This window comes from Trachurus japonicus, chromosome 13 (assembly GCF_045865225.1).
Source record: "Trachurus japonicus isolate A0001 chromosome 13, Traja_1.0".
In the NCBI taxonomy this organism is placed as follows: domain Eukaryota; kingdom Metazoa; phylum Chordata; class Actinopteri; order Carangiformes; family Carangidae; genus Trachurus; species Trachurus japonicus.
The window spans coordinates 26,181,275-26,201,534 of NC_140919.1; the positions used below are offsets into that span (position 1 = coordinate 26,181,275).

The 20,260-nt window shown below is 44.9% G+C and overlaps 2 protein-coding genes across 3 annotated transcripts; one reads left to right on the forward strand and one right to left on the reverse strand.

Annotated features, from left to right (window-relative positions):
- Positions 1–3,404: 3,404 nt before the first annotated feature.
- Positions 3,405–14,629, forward strand: LOC146976063 (ATP-binding cassette sub-family F member 3-like). 2 transcript variants are annotated; one of them, XM_085795583.1, is made up of 21 exons: positions 3,405–3,494; positions 4,974–5,121; positions 6,745–6,821; positions 6,924–6,982; positions 7,160–7,257; positions 7,352–7,474; positions 8,057–8,323; positions 9,023–9,103; positions 9,437–9,496; positions 9,584–9,640; positions 9,723–9,745; positions 10,211–10,266; positions 10,366–10,566; positions 10,647–10,723; positions 10,810–10,854; positions 11,738–11,870; positions 12,092–12,180; positions 12,648–12,739; positions 12,839–12,971; positions 13,062–13,149; positions 14,100–14,629. In XM_085795583.1, the coding sequence occupies exons 1-21, from the start codon at positions 3,422–3,424 to the stop codon at positions 14,256–14,258; spliced, it is 2,139 nt and encodes a 712-aa protein (XP_085651709.1). In that variant the 5' UTR covers positions 3,405–3,421; the 3' UTR covers positions 14,259–14,629. The 2 variants fall into 2 exon arrangements, with proteins under 2 accessions (XP_085651709.1, XP_085651710.1); XM_085795584.1 differs by having other exon boundaries at positions 6,936–6,982.
- A 990-nt stretch (positions 14,630–15,619) lies between these two features.
- Positions 15,620–19,203, reverse strand: LOC146976064 (uncharacterized). Its single transcript, XM_085795585.1, has 4 exons — positions 18,591–19,203; positions 18,181–18,257; positions 17,847–18,098; positions 15,620–17,069 (listed from the first exon to the last, which is right to left on the reverse strand). Exons 1-4 carry the CDS (start codon positions 19,186–19,188, stop codon positions 16,815–16,817), a joined length of 1,182 nt encoding a protein of 393 aa, XP_085651711.1. The 5' UTR covers positions 19,189–19,203; the 3' UTR covers positions 15,620–16,814.
- Positions 19,204–20,260: the final 1,057 nt, after the last annotated feature.

Genomic DNA, 20,260 nt, shown 5'->3' on the forward strand with positions numbered 1-20,260 from the left:
ATAGAAATCCTGTTCAATCATATTCTAGGTGGTGGGAACTGTCTGCAGAGCCCCGCCTCCACCTGTATTTTGATGTTTTGGTGTGGACCGTGGACGGGACGTTTCTGGGCGGAAAGTCTGTTTTGTCCCCACCCAATGAACTCAGGTGAAGTTGGGTGTGCAGCACAGTGGGCACTGGGCTTGTAAAAAACTACCACCAAGATAATGTCTGGACTGGACACCATCAAGCCATGAGAATTAGCAGATATAGGGCCTACCCACTTACAGCAAAGTAATGGAAATACAGTCTGAGAGCGTAGGGTCGTACCCAGGCCATCACCAGCTACGGGAGCCTCAACAAGTAGGAGGGCCACTAGTGGGTGCGGGCCTGGGTGGCAGCCACCTACTTCTGTTCACACCTGGCGGCCCTCCTACTCATCGCAGCAGACATTTGGACATGTAGAACTGTGGGAGTGTGTATTGTGGAGATTAATTAGTGGGAGTACTGACCAGCGGCCTTTATAGCTCTACAACGATATTCCTGCATCACTTGGTAGTTGGTACACACACATGGGAGGGTGACATGGACTTGAGGAAGGTGAGAGGAGGGAGAGTGAATGGGAGTGGTGGGAGGGAAAAGGGTGAATAGCAGTCATCAAAGACAGAGGAAAGAGAAATATAGAGTAGTTGCCTTGAAAGGTGAGGGAAGAAGAGACAATGAATAAAGCTCCAAAGCAGGATTGCTTAATCTAGTGATGAGATTTGAGGGGGAATGTGTCAAGTCTGCTGACAAACCTGGAGCAGACCCAAATGCATGACTTGAACACAGTTGGGTTCCTCAGGACTTTAGTAGCCTACAAACCAACAGGTACAGTCCACAGGAGTAAATTAACAACACACAGAACGAAGGGACTATCGGCAGAGGCAGAGTCAAATGCAGAAAAATGAGTCAAGAACAAACTAAAAATCAGGTTGGTATGCTTTTAACAACATGGCTAAGACAAACTGGCAAAGGGGAGCGAACAGAATAAATACACAAGGAAGGCAGGGTCACACAGGTGAAACACTATAGGGCAAACAATCACAAGGTTGGGACACAAACAAGTGCAGGAAATGGGATTGGATCTGAGATGAGAGGAAAAATAACAGGAAACAGAACAAAATAAGATAAGAAAAACTAAAACATGTATGGCCATATTTGGGTTCAATTGAAAACTGAAATCATTCAGATCATTGCTAAAACTGCAGAGCATTAGTAAGTGGTGGGAGCATCTGCCCCATGTGTTGAGGCTGTAGTGCTCACTGCATGCGGCCCCGGTTTGAATCCCGCGTTAAACTGCCCTATTCTATTCCCCTCTCTGCCTTCCATTTCTTGTCTCTCTCTCAACTCTGGTAATTCATTAATTTAGGATACAGTCGAGTCAAGAGATTTATTGGTTTTTTAATACTCATAATTTAAAATTTTCAGTGGAATATGAGAAGCTTGATAGGAAATGGGTAGAATTTACGTTAGCTGGTGTAGCCAATGTTCATATCTGGCCCTCTGTGTTGTGTTTTCTCACGGCCTGCCCTAGGTGGGGTTTGAACCCTGGTCTCCTACACGGCAGGCGACAATGCTGACCGTTTTGCCTAGAGGTTGACAACTGCTTGGCAAGTTGGTTAGCACGTCCTTTGGGTGAGTGAGTGCACATCTGTTATATTGGTAGAAAGAAAAAGTTAGATGTCATCTGTGTTCAGGAGGGTTAGTTCAAACCAAATAAGGTTTCATATGTGATGGTGACATGAGATATGAGAGCAGAAGGAAGAGGAAGGGAGGCTTTCCTCGCAAAGTATAAGGAATAGAAGGGGAACAAGAGTACATATTTGCGAAAGTCTGGTGGTGAAAAAAAAACTAGAGCTAAGCAAGGAGATAGAAGGGCAGAATAGCAGTAGCATTGTTTGGTCTGGTGATTTTTAATGGACAGTATGGGCTGGTAATAGAGCAGATGATACTGGTCAGTTAATAAAAGAGTTGCTAGACGTAAAGAATTTAGTTGTAAATATAAATAAACAACAGAACTGATGTAAACACACATGCTTGATTTTACTTTATCATACCATATCTTTATCATACCATATCAGTATCAGTATGTGACAAGGAGTTGAGGGAGGTTTTCAAAATAGATGCATCTGATGTTGGGGAAGCGGGTCACCCTGTTTCAGTGTGCAGCCACCAACAGACACTCCACCCCTGTGCCTTCTTCTCTCGATGACTGTCACCAGCCGAGAGGAACTAGGCTTGTTATGAAAAAAACTAGAGCCAAGCAAGGAGATAGAAGGGCAGGGGTGTAGGGACCAAACTACCTTTTTTGGTATGGACAGACCATAAAAACTTGGTCACGCAATGTCAAGACTGATGCCTCATCCCGTATCTTGCAGATGAACCAGTCACCTGAGAGATGGGGGAGAGGCGAAAACCTGCTTTGCCTGCTGTGCCCGTGCCCCTTATCATCAGTTTGAAATATCTGTTGCAAACTGAAGAATATTTAGAGGAAAATGGAGATGGTTAAGGAAAAATGATCACATTTCCTTCAGTTCCTGCACAGAATATCTTGTGACATGAAAGAGCTGATAGGCCTGAATCAAAATCAAAGAGGAAGAACATAATGTGGAATATCTAACTACAATAACAAGGAGACATTTGGACCTATCCAAAAAGAGAGTGAGTGGGGGACGATTAAAAAGCACATTAACAGAAAGGAAAGAACAAGGAAAAACCAAGGTGAGAGCGGCAAACTACTAACAAGTGGGTTGGAAAACATTTCATTCACAGATGCAAATACCTCAAGGTGAAGCCCCACATCAACTGATGGAAGAATGAATTCAAAATATACAACAAAGTCATTGTAGCCTACTAGCCTACATGACAAACAAAAATCCCCAGAGACTCTTTTTGTTATTGGATTTATGTACCCTTCTAGAATAAGACCCGCACATTGTTATTCTCTGTTCTTTTTCTTTTCATTGGCTTGCTAGCTGATTCAACATTTCAATCTTTGTATCACAAATGTGCTTAAATGTTTGTAATGGGCTCTTTGCACAGCTCCACTACTTCCTGAATTTAAAGCTGCTCCTTTGTTTCCTGTCTTACATTATTGGACAAACTGATTAATCCAGGTGTGTCTGAGTAGTGACAATGGTCAGACACACCTGGATTAATCAGTTTGTCCAATAATGTAAGACAGGAAATAAAGGAGCAGCATTAAATTCAGGATGTAGTGGAGCTGTGCAAAGAGCCCATTTGATGATACTTCAAATAAAAAAATAAATTAAAAAAGTAACACGTGGGTGGCAGTAATGCAACATTTTCGGCGCTGACTTCCGTAAAACACCACAGAAGAAGGGTCCTGGCGCTGTCGCATGTTGGCGCATGCGCAGCGCGGCTCAGTCCAGGGCCGGTATCATGGCGACGTACGTGGACATCCTGAAGAGCGAGTTTCCTCACATCGACTCGGAGGTTTTCGACTACATCACAGGTGAGACGCCGGGCACCGAGCCGTCGCGTGGCCGCTGTCCGGGCGCCGGTGGAGCGGCCACAGCCCGGCCGGTACGCCGCGTGTTATCCGGCTCCGCGGCTCCGCGGCTCCGTGGCTCCGTGGCCACAGAGCTAAAGAAGCTACCGTAGCTAACCGGAGCCGGGGCTGTGGGCAGGACAGCGTGGGACCGGTTAGCTCCACTTTAACCCGGGTCAGCTCGCGTCGGTCCCGGTCTGACTGGGCCAAACCTCGAACAACGACCCACAGAAACCACGAAGGAAGTGTTCCGTTGTAGTCATCCGTCTTTATAAGAAGTGGATACAGCGAAGTTTAGAGCTGACAGGAAGAAAATATTCATGTAATTGGTTTATGTTAACCCGATAAATAAATATGGCGTGTGGTGTGTGAGTGTTTGAGTGTGTGTGACACTGCAGCTGCCACTGTGTGTCAGGGATGAATCACAGACCAACATCTACCAGAAGGAGCAGAGCTGGTTCTTCTCCTTCCTCATGAGGCTCAGGGCTTTGACGTCTGCAGGGAAAAGAAACTACCAGTCAGTGTTGGTGGTCAGTGGTCAGTGAAGTGTTTGATGCTGCAGTGTCTGCTGGACAACCTGGTTGAAAAGACTGGGACTGTGGCAGGAGTCTGGGCTCTTAAAAGACATACTGGACATCTGAGACAACATCAGCAGTGTGTCAGGTCAGAGAGGAAGCTACAGCAGCAACAGCAAGGTCTCATTTCACCACAGGGCCGAGAAGTTCAGGAGACCCTCTGTCTTCAGACTGTACAACACCTCGGACAAAGACAGTGGCAGATTTTCATGATACATCTTTCCATTCCATCCATTGTCACAACCCACAGTCACCCACAGTCAGTTACAAAAAGAGAATGACGACTCAACATGAGGTCTTGAAGACAGGTACTCAGAGGGAACTGGACTGGCTTTAGATAGAAAGCCTCCTTCAAATCCAGTCGAGTCTAGTTTCTTCTGACCTCCATCCATCTCTTACACTCTGTGTCACAGGGGCAGCAGGTTCAACAGGAAGTTTTTCAGATGTGAATGAATGAATGAATTTGAATGAATTTATTTATTTCGGTATATCAAGCTTATATAACCGAAAGGGTGTAGGTTGAAGCCCAAGCCTATATACCCCTACCCCTTTTACCTTAAAAAAAAAAAAAAAAAAAAAAAAATATATATATATATATATATATATATATATATATATATATATATATATATTATATATATATATATATATATATACTGAATGTCGGTGATTCTTTAACACCCTCTTTAACCTCTGGTCCTGTGACCTGTCACCTGGATGTAGCGATATAGTAGAGATCTTCACGTCCAGAAACATCCTGCACATCTATTTCCTTTAAAGACAACTAAATAGAATAGGACAGAAGCTGATGTTAACTGATGATGGTGAAAACGATGTGTTCATCATGTGTCTTGTGTGTGTGTCTCAGGTGTTCTTGCGAGTGGTGGTGCAGACTTCGAGGATGGCGAGGAGGTCTACGACGCCATTGGTGGTGTCCTGCAGGGAGTGTCTGCTGACAGTAAAAATGAGGATGACGTCAGAGACATCTGCTTCCAGATGTTCAACACCCTCAAACTGTAAGAAAGCATGAATAGAGGGAGTAGAGATGCACCAATCCAGTTTTTTCTGATCCAATCCGATGCCAATACCTGGGCTGAGCGTATCGGCCAATACCCGATACCGATCCGATACTACTGTTGAATGAATGAATCTTGCCATGTGAGTGAAGGCATCAGGCTTGACATAAACATTTAGCCTTTTAAAGGGATTGACATAAACATTTAGCCTTATTAAAGGGATACGCCAACATTTTTTTTTCGTGTCTTGCCTCACTCCCGAGTCCATGACCAGCAGATAGACACCATCCTTTCGACTGTGCGTGCAGTAACAAGGGAGATACGGGCAGAGCTGGCGCACCGCTAATTAGCTTAGCTCAAACGCTGGAAGTGCATAGGTAGTGTTAGCCTGCCTCCACCTAAAGTCATCAGAGAAACTCTTCAGCAACTCTAAACGGAAACCAGCTGACAAAACTCTCTGGTAAGGAATCTTGAGCGGTGAAATGCCGGTAACGGGACGAGATCGGTCAAAACGGAGGATTCAAGCAAAGACGGTTTATTTTAGTTCAAGCTAGCTACATCGAGGGTAGGTTAGCTTCCTATTTCAAAGTAAAAGCACAAATTCTATCGTCATGGTTTTCTGTATTTGTAAGGGCAACGGGTGTTTTATTTTGTGAAAGTAACTGGGAGTGCGTTGGTCACAATGGCTAGCTTGAATAGCACCAAATTCGTCCGAACAAAATTGTAAACAGCTGGTATTTAGACAAATTAACGACACACTGCTGATCTAAACAGCTACTTTCTCGCCTAAAAATGTTTGAAATGTCGATGAAGTGATGTATTTACAGAGTTTAGAGCTAAAATGAATCAGCTTCTGACTGCTGATTTTGGCTCGGGTAGGAGGCAGGCTAACACTACCCATACACTTCCAGCGTTTGAGCTAAGCTAATTACGGGCGATACGGCTCTATCTCCCTTGTTACTGAACGTACAGTCGAAAAGATGGTGTCTATCTGCTTGCCATGGACTCGGGAGTGACACACAAAAAAATGTTGGCGTATCCCTTTAAAAAAAAAAAGGTAACAAATTAACACAGATATAAATGTACTTAATATTATTTATTAACAAAGTGTACATCATTAGCTGCTCTGCGTGATGACATAACCAGCGTTGCAAACAGAATTGAAGTGACTACCGTATTGCTGTGTATGATGTTAATAAGAAAATGAAATGGCTGGATCGGCCTCATTTAATCCGATATCCAATCTAGATAATTAGTCAATATCGGAGCCGATATCCGGATCGGTGCATCTCTAAGAGGGAGTGGTCTTTGATCTCAAGTATCAAGTTTGATTTGATTTCTTTAGTTAGTTTAGACTTAGTTTTACACTGTCATGCAGAAAATAAGAATAATCTCTGATATTTTAAACACAAAAGAAAAGGTTCAATGAAGTAACTGCAATTATCTATCAGATCAATATGTTGTCAGTGATCATCCAGAGTGAAGCAGTGATATTTCCCCTCTGTGTGTGTCTGTTCCGTTACTGGGAGTTGTGTTCATGTCTTGTGTGTTAGAACAAAAACAGAAACAAAAATTACTGTAGTTCAGACATCTGTACTAACATCTGTCCTCTGTATTTGTCAGGAACAACCATCATGGCACCCAGAAGCAGGTGTTGTTGGACGCTCCTGTTCAACTCTCTCAGATCTCTGCAGACAACGGTGAGGAACACACTGCACCTCAGTGTGTGTGTGTGTGTGCGTGTGTGTATTCTGAGGCAGTAAAGCATATACTATATTTGTACTGTGTGTGTTTATCTACAGTGTCAGCAGCAGACAAAGATGTTCAGGGTATCTGGATGATGAAACGTGCCCAGAACACAGTGAGTCTTCGACCCAGCACACTGTCACTCTCTCACTCTCTTCGGCGCTAGTTCACCGCCAGTGTGTCTCTGTCACTGACTCTGTTACACACACACTCTGACTTTGTCTTTGTGTCACCCTCACTTCTCCACTCTGTGATGTCATTAAATGTCATTCCTTCCTCTCTGTGTTTTCAGACAGTTGACGCTAAGAAACTGGAAAAAGCCGAGGCGAAGCTGAAGGCTAAACATGAACGCAGGAACGAGAAGGACACTCAGAAAGGCACCACGCCGCTGTCAGTACACACCTGGCCCTCACCTGTACACATCTGCCCTGGAGCGGTCTCACCCATCCTCACTCGTCTGTCTGTCTCTGTTGTCTCTCCACAGGGTCCTGGAGGAGGCATCGGCCAGTCAGGCCAGCAGTAAGAAGGACAACCGAGTCGACCAATCAGGGAAGAACCGCAGCTACGACATTCGCATCGAGAACTTTGATGTTTCCTTTGGAGAAAGGTGAGTGGAGGGAGGAGTATGTTTCACCTCTAGGGCTGCAACTAGCGATTATTCTCATCATCGATCAATCTGTCGATTATCTAAACGATTAATCGATTAGTTGTTTGGTCAATAAAATGTTGAAAAACATCAATCGGTGTTTCCCAAACCACAAGACGGCGTCCTCAAATGTCTTGTTTTGTCCACAAACCAAAGAGATACTCAGTTTATTGTCATAAAGGAAAAAAGAATCCAGAAATATTCACATTTAAGAAGCTGAAATCAGAGAATTTGGACCTTTTTTTTGATGATTAATTTAATAACCAATTATTGTTTGATTAATCGATTAATTATTGCAGCTCTATTCACCTCAGAACACACACATTAGTTTGTTGTTTGCTGTAGCAGCCAGGGAGCGTAATTGATCATTGATTTGTAGTTTTGGACGCCACTTATCTGTTCATGCATCAATAATGACCATGTTTGTAAAGAGAATCATGACACAACATGATAATGTATTGTTTCCATCTTATTTAAGAAGGACTTTGTCGGACCAACATCTGATGTTGTATGATCATTTACTATTTATTTCTCTATTCCCAGGTGTCTGCTGCAGGGGGCGGAGCTCTCTCTGGCCACAGGTCGGCGGTACGGCCTGATTGGTCGAAACGGCCTGGGGAAGACGACGCTGCTGAAGATGTTGGCGAGTCGAAACCTCCGCGTCCCAGCTCACATCTCCATCCTGCACGTGGAGCAGGAAGTGGCCGGCGACGAGACGATGGCGCTCCAGAGCGTCCTGGAGAGCGACACGCTGAGGGAGGGGCTCCTGAGTGAGGAGAAGATGCTGAACGCTCGGATCGCTAACGGAACGTAAGATAAACAGCCACGAGTAATGGTGTTGGTGCAGCAGCAGATAGATTTAGTTGACTTTTGTCCTGTTTAAACTTAGTGAACTCTGTCTTCACTGAAGGACTTCAAGATAATTCTAGTTTATTCCTCTGGCCTGACTTCAGTTCTTTACTCTTATCTTTTATCATAACTAGTAAAAGTCACTCATTGTCACTGACTCTGCTCAGAAGACACAGGATGTTTGTAAACAGCTGAGAAATGTCTTTAGCTTATTATTTCTCCACGTCGCCAGCAACAGTCACAGCTGAAGGTAGATTGTTTATCAGGTGGACCATCTGTCTGTCCCGTTGTCTTGGGCCTGATGTCTCTGTAACACTTTGATGCAACATCTTCTAATTGCACACAAACCCTGACTAGGAATTAAAGATAAACTGATCAGATATTAGTGGTCACAGGAACACAAGGCGGTAACTTTCATAATAACTTAAGATCCAGACGATCAACAGTGAAATCCTTCATCAGATTCTAGATGAAATATATAGCTGAAAGTGACAAATTGACAAAATGCATCTAAAAAGTGTGACTGAAAACTGGATTCAAGTGGTTTTTGAGCTTCTGTAAAATGCAAACATAGAAAACGACCTCATTACGCAGAACAGAAGTGAACTTTCCACATGAACACACACACTCATGCTCCGTCTCTGCTTGTCTGTGTGTCAGTGCTGAGGGGTTGGAGAGCGTTCGACTGTCGGAGATCTACGGCAAGCTGGAGGAGATCGAAGCTGACAAAGCCCCGGCCCGGTAACTATGGCAACCACACACACGCACTGTGTCAGCAGAATGAAGAGCTATGTGCATGGACCAGGTGGTTCCTTCCATGTGCTCAGGTCGACGAGTGGTTGAAGTGCTCTGTGGGACGTTGAATCAACAGGTCGCATCACTTCCTGTTGATTTCTGGTCAGCTGTAGAAACTGTTACTTCCTGTTCACACTTAGCGTGCGGTCTGGATACTGGTTTTTCTTGTGGAGAACTGATGTTAATTCAGTCCAGATGTTAAAACACAAACCTGCTACAGTCTGGTACAACAGCTGGTCATGACCTGGCTGTGATGCACTGTCTGTCTCCTCCAATCAGAGCCTCCATCATTCTGGCCGGTCTCGGATTCTCTCCCAAAATGCAACAGCAGGCCACCAAGTGAGTCACCTCCTGTCTCTGACACAAAACGCACATTTCCACCTCATTATGAACAACAGCTTGACAGCAGCATGTTTGTGTGTGCAGGGAGTTCTCTGGAGGCTGGAGGATGAGACTGGCGTTGGCCAGAGCTCTGTTCGCCCGGTGAGTCCTGATCGCCACTTGTGAACAATGATCAGTGATGATGTTCAAACAGCTGTCTGACTGTCTGTGTTTCTGTCTCCAGGCCGGACCTGCTGCTGCTGGACGGTGAGTCACATCACTGCCCCACTGTGGTTAGAGCAGGAGGAGAGGTGGTTGGTGTTGGTCAAAGAGTGATAGAAAGGAGGAACAGGGGGAGGGACTGGACTGGTAGATCTCCTCTGAGGAGGAGTGTGGGTACGAACAGGAGGAGAGAGATGAGTGGAGGAAGGGGGCGTGGGTAAAGAACAATGAGTGTGATGAAAAGGAGCAGGATGATGAGGTGTAGGAGCAGAATTAGAAGGCAGAGAAACAGTAGTAGTAGTATAATGTAGTGAGAGGAGTACACATTCAACTACCTGTTCAATCAGTTGGGTTAGTATAACTGGTAGTTCTAGAAGTAGTAGTGAAGGGGTAGTACACAAAGTATATAAGTAGTAGGATCAATCATAGTAGCAGTATGACTGAGTTGTGTTTACAATGTTGTTGTACTACTGCTGCAGTGCTCTAATGTGTTGCTGTTTTGTCTCTCAGAGCCGACCAACATGTTGGATGTCAGAGCCATCCTGTGGTTAGAGAACTACCTGCAGGTCTGACCTCGCTTTAGCATCCCTCATTGTAAACGCTGTCAAATGTTAGCCACGAGCTAACAAGGGACAGACAGTAAAGTCCTGTACTTCTTCCCACAGACGTGGCAGTCCACCATCCTGGTCGTCTCTCACGACAGAAACTTCCTGAATGCCGTGGTTACGGACATCATCCACTTGCACTCCCAGAGGCTCGACAGTTACCGCGGCGACTACGAAAACTTTATCAAAACCAAAGAAGACAGACTGAAGAACCAGCAGAGAGAGTACGAGGCCCAGCTGCAGTACAGACAACACATACAGGTACTGCCACGGCACAAACGGCACAAACAGGTGGATGTTGCACCGCAGCAGTTTCCAGTGACGCGCTGCTTCTGTTTCAGGTGTTCATCGACAGGTTTCGCTACAACGCCAACAGAGCAGCTCAGGTCCAGAGCAAACTGAAGCTGCTGGAGAGACTGTGAGTCCTGGTCCAGACTTGTGAGAAGCAGTTGCTGACTTGACTGACACTGTGTCTCATTGTTACTGTTTGGTCTCCTCCCGCAGACCGGAGCTGAAGCCCCTTGAAAAAGAACCTGACGTCACTTTAAGGTAAGAGGATGGATGTCTGTCAAGGTTATCAGTCATCCAGGTCATTGTACCCACCATGACCACCTACCCAGGCAGAGGGGCAGCAACCGTTTCCGGCTCTCGGAACAACATGGAGTCGGCCAAATCAATCATGGCAAAACATTACAACATTTCACATGGAGCATTTTCAGGAATAAATAGTTTGACTAAATGAGCACAGACTAACTGACCTTGGTCGGTCTCAGGGTCTCTTTGTCAAACATAATGAAGCTGTCGTCTGTTCAGCGCTGTGTGCTGGATAACAAATGCACATGTTTGGCCCTGGGCCCCTAACAGGTTCATCTGGCTCATCTGGCTCTGAGCAGCTCACAGCTGTGGTGGGTTTACAGCTTCAGTACACAGTGACAGATGACAGGTGTTTATCTGATTGACACAAAGCTCCACTCACAAGTAGGGATGAGTATCGTTAAGGTTTTATCCGCTACCGAAACGGTGCCAGTGCTTAAACAGTGTTTGAACCGGTGCTTAAAGAATGGAAAACATACAAACTTTGTCCAAAAACGGTGCCTTTTCATTTTTAAGGCATTTTGTGACATGCAAGTTGAACAGAATATTAATTTAAATAGCCTAATATAAATACAACTCAGTTTGTTATCACGTAATTTTCTCCGTAGTCTGTCATAATCAAAACAAAAACAGGAGTGTATCAACACCAGCTGCAGAATAAACAACAAGCTGTGATTGGAGATTAAGTCTGTCCTGTTCCACAAAGATCCTCCAGTGTGGCGGTTATCAGCTCGGCTGCAGCATCATCTATGAGCGGCTGACTCAACCACAGCGGGTTCATGTGTCGGTGCTTCCGTGGTGATTGGTTGATTGATTGACACGTTGTGTTTTTCTGCAGGTTTCCAGATAACTTTGAGAAGTTGTCTCCTCCCATCCTGCAGTTAGACGAGGTGGAGTTCTACTACTCCCCAGACAAGCGACTCTTCTCTGGCCTCAACGTGTCCGCTGACCTCGAGTCTCGGATCTGCATCGTAGGTGTTACCATGAAATGAACCAATCACTGACTGTACAGCTGTTTTCATAGGTTGTTGATCCCTCAGTACCAAACAAATCTCAAGATCCAGGGCGATAACACGACTTGACATCTTCATTAACATGGACCTTTGAAAACTTCTTCATCATGATGGTTTTAATATTGAACTAAATCACACTGATCAATAACAGCAAGTAAACACCTACTGTTTTCTGTCAGGTTGGTGAAAACGGCGCAGGTAAAACCACCGTCCTCAAACTGCTGATGGGCGAGTTGACACCGGTCAATGGAGTCAGACAAGCTCACAGGTGAGATTACCTGCCAACCAATCAGAGCACAGGAGGAAACCGTGGTTTCTCTACCTGTGTCAGACTGTCACTGTTCGTAGGCAATGATGTACCATCATAGGAAACACTTCGAGTCAATTTTATAGGGATGTTTACAGGGAACTGTTACTGAAGGTAATGTTAGATATCATTCTGCTTTCAGGGAACTACTTTTGAAGAAGGGAATGTGTAAATACAGGTTTAATTTACAGTGTACAGTGTTTACAGTGTTTACAGTGTTCAGTGTACACAACATTCATACAATGAACATAGGAAACCTGCCTATAAAACCATTTATATGGTTTATTGTTGATGTACAATTCTGGCTCCATTTTAACATTTATTTATGGAGTTGTCGACATTCTTTTCATGTAACAAACACAAACCATTTCTATGGCGTTATCACTGGTTTTAATAGCAGTCACTAACCAGACCTTATATCTCATCAGGAACTTGAAGATCGGTTACTTCAGTCAGCATCACGTGGATCAGCTGGACCTGAACGTCTGCTCTGTGGAGCTGCTGCTCAACAGGTTCCCTGGTAACTATGGCAACCGCAACATTGATCGGCTACTACAGTAACGAACTTGCACACAAGTGATGAGCTGTGATTGGCTGTTGTCTGTGTGCGGCGCTGCAGGTCGGACAGAGGAGGAGTACCGCCACCAGCTGGGAGGTTACGGCATCACCGGGGAGCTGGCCACGCGGCCGGTGGCCAGTCTGTCGGGAGGACAGAAGAGCAGGGTGGCCTTCGCACAGATGACCATGCCATGGTAACGGAGCGTCGAGTGTGTCTCATGATGATGATGATGATGATGATCAGTTCAGTTTAGTACAGAGTTTATCTTCTCTTTGTCCTCCAGTCCAAACTTTTATATCCTTGATGAGCCGACCAACCACCTGGACATGGAGACCATCGAGGCTCTGGCTAAAGCACTCAACAAATTCAAAGTGAGTGTGTGTTACTGTGTGTGTGTGTGTGTGTGTAACGTCTGTCATTCAGAGATGGTCCAGACCGCTCAACCACAGTCCTTTAAAGCCCCTGTACAAAGCTTTTAACTGGATACGCAAAAGTCTCTGGTTTCTGCTGATGTGTCTCTGCTACCTACAACAGCAAATGAGCCCATCAGTGTGAAGATACGCTATTTCTAAGTCTAATTCTATACCTCTGGAAGGCATGGTTGGGTCGGACCACTGATGAAACAATACGAATAGATACATTACGATGCTAAAAAAAAAAAAAAAAAAGCAAGTCCCGTCTTCTTTTCGACGTTTCCAAAACAATTCTACACACGCCGGCCAGACAAATGTCTTCATGACAGTGGGAAATGCGGTCTTCATTCCGGAAAAACACCACCGCTTTCGTCCACAGGGGCTGCCAAAATCAACACTAAATGAAAAGTCTGTACAGGGGCTTTAACAGTGTGAACGCAAATATGGTAGCTATAATGAAGGACCACCTCCTCTACAGTATCATCATAAACAGTGGTCACCATAAGGTTTTTGACCCCGACAACAAATTAGTGAAGTGCAGGTTCTGTCACAACGCTAATGTTGTTACGTATCCTTTGTCATTTTATTTCCTGCCAGTCCACTGTGAGCTTTTCAGCACTTCAGATTTATACTGCTGCAGGTCTGAGCAGAGCCTTAGCTACACGTCACATGTTTGATGTGTCGAGCTTCCTGACATACACCAGGAGCCGTTTGTGTTCAGACGGTTCAGGTGTGTCTCACCTGCAGGGACATGAGTGGGAGTAAAGTGAAGGCAGTTCATGTTTGAGCTTGTTTATAAATCTGCCTCATAACAACACAAAGAGGAAGAGAGCGTGCGGTCTGATCAGATGATCAGCTGTTGAAACAACATCGTCATGCCACATTCATGTTGTTTTCATGTGTTTCAGGGCGGACTCATCCTGGTGTCCCACGACGAGCGTCTGATCCGATTGGTGTGCAAGGAGCTGTGGGTGTGTGAAAGCGGGAAAGTTGGACGCATCGACGGCGGCTTCGACGAGTACAGAGACATTCTGCACGAGCAATTCAAGAAGGAGGGCTACCTGTGAGGCTCCGCCCGCTGCTCACTGACCACGCTGACCATTAGTAACATAAGCCCCGCCCCCTGCATAATAACACCCGTCGCAAAAAGCCAATCGGCCGCCAGAGCTGATCGGAGGACGTTTACTCATCGTCCGATTCAAGTGACAGTGTGCTGCAAGCTGATTGGTCATGGAACTTTGGAGAAAGAGGAGTTGCCGGAGACCACCTGGAGATTATTTAAAGTCAAACAAGCGTCTGTTGTCACGTTGCCGTCACATTAAACCCGGTTTAGTTTTGTATGGACTCAGCAGAGGTTCGAGGTTTTATCAGTTTTAAAAGGACCTGACATCAAACATATTTACATTCAGAGACAAACAATAAAACCCATCAGATCATGTGTTCAGCCTCTTCTTCACCCACAGTGTTTGAACATCTTTACCAAACCTAAAGATTAAGAATTATCTAAAATAAATAAATCGATCTTTTAAGTTTTCCTGATAGATTTAAGGGATAGTTCACTCAAAATTTAAATTTCACTCATCTACTCACCCTCATGTCAACTAAGGGCTGGGAGAAGTTTCAGAGTCCTCCGTGACTTCTCATTACAGCGGGGCTCCGTGCAGCACTGCACTGCCATATGACGGTAGCGAACGGGGGCTCACTTTTCTTCGTCCAAAAAGACACACCAAATACCTCCACACAGCTTGTCTGTAATGTCCCTCTTGTATTGGAGCCCCAACATGAGAAATTGTTCCGAAAAAAAATTAAATAATATTCTATAGTCTATATTTTAAGCTTGTGATTTGCATTGACACCCAATTCACGGCTCTGCAAATCGCATGAGATTCCGGCAGAGCAACACTGGGAGCTTCCGCTACAAACAAGCTTAAAACATATACTTATTTAATTTTTTTCTGAACAATTTCTTATGTTAGGGCTTCAATACAAGAGGGACATTATGAAGAAAAGTGAGCTCCGTTCACAACCGTCATATGGACATGCAGTGCTGCACGGAGAAGGCACGGAGGACTCTGAAACTTCTCCCAGCCCTTAGTCGACATGAGGGTGAGTAGATAATGAGTGAAATTAAAATTTTGAGTGAACTATCCCTTTAATCTGAATCAATTAATCTGATGCTGCTCAATCATTTCAGCTACACTCAGTGAATCATGTGTAAGGACTCAAACACAGGCCGATGTGGATTTTCAGTACCTCCATCCAACTGAATTTATCTCTTTAAACAGATGTTTTGTAAAAGGTGTGACCTGCCATGTGACCAACCCATCTGTTTACATGATGAAGATATGCTAACAGGTCACTTGAGTCGTTGATCTGATCAGCAGAGCAGATGGTGCATCACTGAAGTCACACACTGTTGACCAGGATCCTCAGTTTAGCATCACGCCAAGTCCTTTATTTATCACAGGAGGTTTCATCACACGTGTGGTAACACATTTTCAGAGAGCAGAAGAGTTTGTTATTACAACAAGAAAAAGATTCAGTTACAGGTGGAAAACATCTTGTTGGAGCAAGAAAGTCAAACAGCTGCTCCAGTGTCACCTGGTACTGTGTGTTTCTGGGCTGATAGATTATCAACATGGCTGATTGTTAGTCGCGGTTCTCAGCATTTTCTGATCATCAGTATTGTTACTTTTTTTTTAATCCAAAATTAAATCCATAAAATAAACAAATTTTAAAAATTAAATGTGCGACTTTGGCTCTGACTCCACATTGTAACAGCTCATCAGTGCTGGATACTGCTGTGTGCAGACTAGAGTAGCTCTGTAAAGGACAGCACACGCTGATCAACACGTTTAACTATTGATCCAGAGAGAGAGGCTAGTGCTAACCGCTAAGCTAAAGCAACCAGCAGATGTGAACATAATTTAACCAGTTAGTCTCTGTAGAAAGAAATCATGAGCAGCAACATCAGCTGTGTTCAGACAGAGCAGCAATAAACCAGTAACAGAAACTCTTCACTGACTGCAGCTTGTCAGCACATATCAGTCCATCACTGCAAAAACACTTTAGGCTACTGCCGTACACGTTAAAAATAAAGTTTTAAAATATTCTCAGATAAAAGAACAAATGAGCCAGTTCAAATGTCTTGGAGTAAAGGGCTCAAGATCTCATATTGTGATAATAATGTATGCAAAAATTGACCTAAAGAGCGTCTCTAAGCTGCAGATGAGAGCAGCAGTGAAATCAACTTGTTCATCTAGTCTGGCATGCAGAACCTGATAGTTACCAATATACTCAGTGTTCAGTTTACACGGAGCTAAAACTGATACAGTCTAATGCAACAGTAAATCCTCCAGCATGAAGGTTTTAATGTTCTCTTTGTAATAAAATAGTTTTAGACCACTTTGATTCAACTGTATGATCATGGTGGAGACAGTGTGTTTAGCTGTGTTACATTATACAGACGTGTTTCTGTTATTTACTTTTCCTAAAACGGTTATTACACACGGAGACGGTGCTGTAGCAATAGTTTCTCTCAGGGCATATTGGTTATTGCTGGTGGATCCCTTTTCTGCTTTCATTGTCCTCGGAGGGCTCAGAGACTCGGGTCCAGCTGGTCTCTACAGCTCCGCCCTGGCTGATGCTGTCTGCTGCTGTTTCTTCTCCCTGAGATGAGGCAGGACGGCGTCTCTGTAAAACACCTCCAGCTTGGACACCGTCTCCTCCCACAGGTCAGGGTCAAACGTTACTGGGACAATGGCTGTCTCCTTTAAGGTGTAGACGACGAGGTCGGCCCGTTGCAGCCCCGTCACCGCCAGCTGACACTGGATCTGTGTGTAGTAACTGTGGGACGTCTTCAGATGGTAGACTGAAGACTGGGGGGGACAAGAAGATGAGGAGAGGATGTTAGAGACGAGGGACAAAGAGAGAAGAGGGGAAGATGTCACAGGCCAGCAAAAGATGAGAGAGACAAAGAGGTGATGTTTGAGACAGGGGACTTTAAAGGGATAGTTCAACATTTTGGCAAATTGGCCCATTGCCATAATCCCTATAGTCTTAGCAGTAGGTTCATTACCTTTAATTGTCGGTGCAAGCTATTTTTAGAACGGTGGAGCAGAGCGGCGAGCTGCTCAGAGCTACGCTACGGAGGCTAATGGGATTTATTGGTTTCCCTCATCAAACTCATCAAATACACAATCCAACAACTCAGTGGACAAGTTGTGACCTGCACATTCACCACGCTATAAAGCAAATTCGTGCAAAACCGCTGATGCGCGTTGCGTTAAGGGACAGTTTTTCAGCAAGCAGACTCTGTATTTACCTCGAAAACAAACGTCTCGTAACGTTCTGTTATTATCTCATAGCGTGGTGAATGTACAGGTCACAACTTGTCCACAAAAGCGTTTTGGAGTTGTTGGATTGTGTATTTGATGAGTTTGATGAGGGAAACCAAGAAATCCCATTAGCCTCTGTAGCGTAGCTCTGAGCAGCTTGCAGCTCTGCTCCGCCATTCTAAAAATAGCTCGCACCGACAATTAAAGGTAATGAACCTACTCCTAAAACTATAGGGATTATGGAAATGGGCCAATTTGCCAAAATGTTGAACTATCCCTTTAAGGACGAGACTGCTTTGACAGTAAAGGCTCTTTTACCGCTCCAGGCTGCTGTCCATCCACATCCTGTATTTCCAGGCAGAAGGCGGGGTCCTCCCTGCAGGCCTCCTCCACGCGCCTGTGTCTGTGTTTGTAAGGACACTTCACCTCCAGGCAGAGCAGCCATTGGCCGGTCCGTCTCTCCGTCACTATGCCATCAGGACTCGCAGCCAACCAGGACCGCTGAGGGTCGATGAACAGGCCGCAGTCCTGAACGGAGACCTCTCGTCTCAACTCCAAACTCTTCAGTCTCTGTGGGACAACATCAGTATTAGAGCCTGGGGAGGGTCCTCAGTGGTCCGAACAGCATCAGCATCATTGTGTTGAACTGTACCTGATAAATGCTGACGACCTTGGCCTCCATGTTGACCCCCCAGCTCATGGCTCTGGTCTGGACTCTGCGACCCTCACCTGATGAATCACAGTGAGCTTCATTAGTGATTGGTCTTCCATCATCAAACAAAGATCCTGGATCAGACACACTGAGCTACGGTCGGATTCAGGACCTCACAATCATTTTCTGACACTTTGAAAATACAGAAGTCGTGTTTTTACAGTTACGGTCCATCATTCAACATCAACAGAGATGTTAGTGAAGGGATTTTTAAATGGAAACATGATCTGAAACTTAACACAGTTTGAACCTCAACTCTAAAAATCATGAAGCTGATCCTGGATCATAACCTGAGGTAACAACCAAACAACTCTCTGCTTGATCTGTATTTATATCTCCGTTGTCCCTACCTGTGATGGCATCCAGGTAGGAGGTGGGTGGGGTTCTGCTCCTGCCGTGGACATAGCGACAGTGAGCGATGCGGTGAGCGACAGAGGCTGTGATGCGGTTCTTCCTCCATGAGAACCAGTCCTGGTTGGTCCTCTGCCCACGGGTCAAGACCTCCACATCCTCCACCACAGACTGGTCCAACCGGACAGCCAGACCTAGAGGGACCTCCTGTGGCGTGGGAATGGCTCTGTCAGAGTCGCCATCTGGTTTTCGTGGAGGAGCTGGATCTGTATCCGTACTCTGAACCTGTATTTGATTCGGCTTCTCAATGGGTTTTTGAGCGCTCTGGTTTTTGTTTCCTCCTCCTGCTGTGTTGTCGGCCTTCTGGCCTCCAGTCTGGTCGGGGTGTTGTAGTGCAGCTCCAGGTCTGGTCTTCTGCATCCGCCTTGTTCTGGTTCCTGAGGTTTTAGTGGTTTTGGGTCGGGCTCCGCCTCCAGAGGTCTGAGTCGTGATGGTTGGATGGTATCTGACCTGAGGCAGGACGGTTTCCCGGCTCTGATCGGTCGCTGTGGCCCCGGCTCCTGTCGACGCCTGGGTGCTGTGATTCTGCATGGTCATGTGGTCTAGATGAAAACAGGAACAGGTTAACGAGGACTGGACTCTAAACTCACACACCTTGCTCACCTCTAAAAGACAACAGGACACATCATCTCACCTGCCTCTGTCCACTTAGACATTTTTAGGCTATTCTCACACACTGATTTTATGTAACAGACTTTAGGCTGCAGGTTCAGACCAGAACCTTCAGTCAAGTCATTTTACATCAAATTTAAGAATAGGCTACTAATCAAAAAGTAAAACCTATATAACATGCAACGTTGACCATGTAGCCTATTGCCTACAATTTTTCAGTTTCATAGCCTACATAAAAGCAACTAAAACTGTGGGGCTTTTATTTTGAAGTCGACAGTCGGATGCTGCCTGTTATGTAAGCCTATGGGGAATGGAGATTAATCCATTCGGGATGAGCAGGTGAGGAGGCCTCAGAGCCGAGTCCTCTCTGTGTGACTCTGGTGTGACTCTGTTGGTCCACCAGCTACAAGATAGCCTACAAGAACTACACAGAAGAAGAGGCGGAAAATACTCATAGTATCTGTTTGACTCTGGTTCACACATTAACCCTGAACCTGGTTACAAAACATTAGCTACATAACATGATACTTGTTTTTGTTTTCCGTCCCGTTGTCATGACGCCGCATGAAGACAGTGTAGCAGCTGTTTACGGGAATTTTCCTCAACACTTTTTTTTTATCCAACCAGGGGGAAGCGAGAGGAGGGAGGACGGCGCTGAAGCTAGCTTCCGGTTAGTTAAGGGGAAACTTAAGGGAAATTTAACTTGGACAGCAGAGCGCTGACTCCTCTACCTCCAGACTTGTTATAATTGCGTTATTAAAATTGTAAAGAAATACTTAAACGCTGAATAAAGAGTCTGTTTATGGTATGGACCCTTTTTCGTATTTGTGAAAATGTAAAAAAAAAAAAAAAGACATGTCTCGACCACAAACCATTGGCTATTTTTATTGAAAACCCCTATGAACAACACACAACATTTCAACAGCAACGCAAATTGCAGCCTCCAAAATTACATAAATCAATGAAGACCTAAAAAAAAAAATCCAAACCGTTATTA

What these genes read in the sequence shown, in the direction of transcription:
- LOC146976064 (XM_085795585.1), bottom strand. Translation starts at nt 19,188, where the DNA reads ATGACCATGCAGAATCACAGCACCCAGGCGTCGACAGGAGCCGGGGCC. An exon ending in AGGTCGTCAGCATTTATCAG is followed by an intron (nt 18,099 to 18,180) that starts GTACAGTTCAAC and finishes GTTGTCCCACAG; the next exon opens with AGACTGAAGAGTTTGGAGTT. An exon ending in ATGGACAGCAGCCTGGAGCG is followed by an intron (nt 17,070 to 17,846) that starts GTAAAAGAGCCT and finishes TGTCCCCCCCAG; the next exon opens with TCTTCAGTCTACCATCTGAA.
- LOC146976063 (XM_085795583.1), top strand. Translation starts at nt 3,422, where the DNA reads ATGGCGACGTACGTGGACATCCTGAAGAGCGAGTTTCCTCACATCGAC. An exon ending in ATGCAACAGCAGGCCACCAA is followed by an intron (nt 9,497 to 9,583) that starts GTGAGTCACCTC and finishes TTGTGTGTGCAG; the next exon opens with GGAGTTCTCTGGAGGCTGGA. An exon ending in GAACCTGACGTCACTTTAAG is followed by an intron (nt 10,855 to 11,737) that starts GTAAGAGGATGG and finishes GTTTTTCTGCAG; the next exon opens with GTTTCCAGATAACTTTGAGA.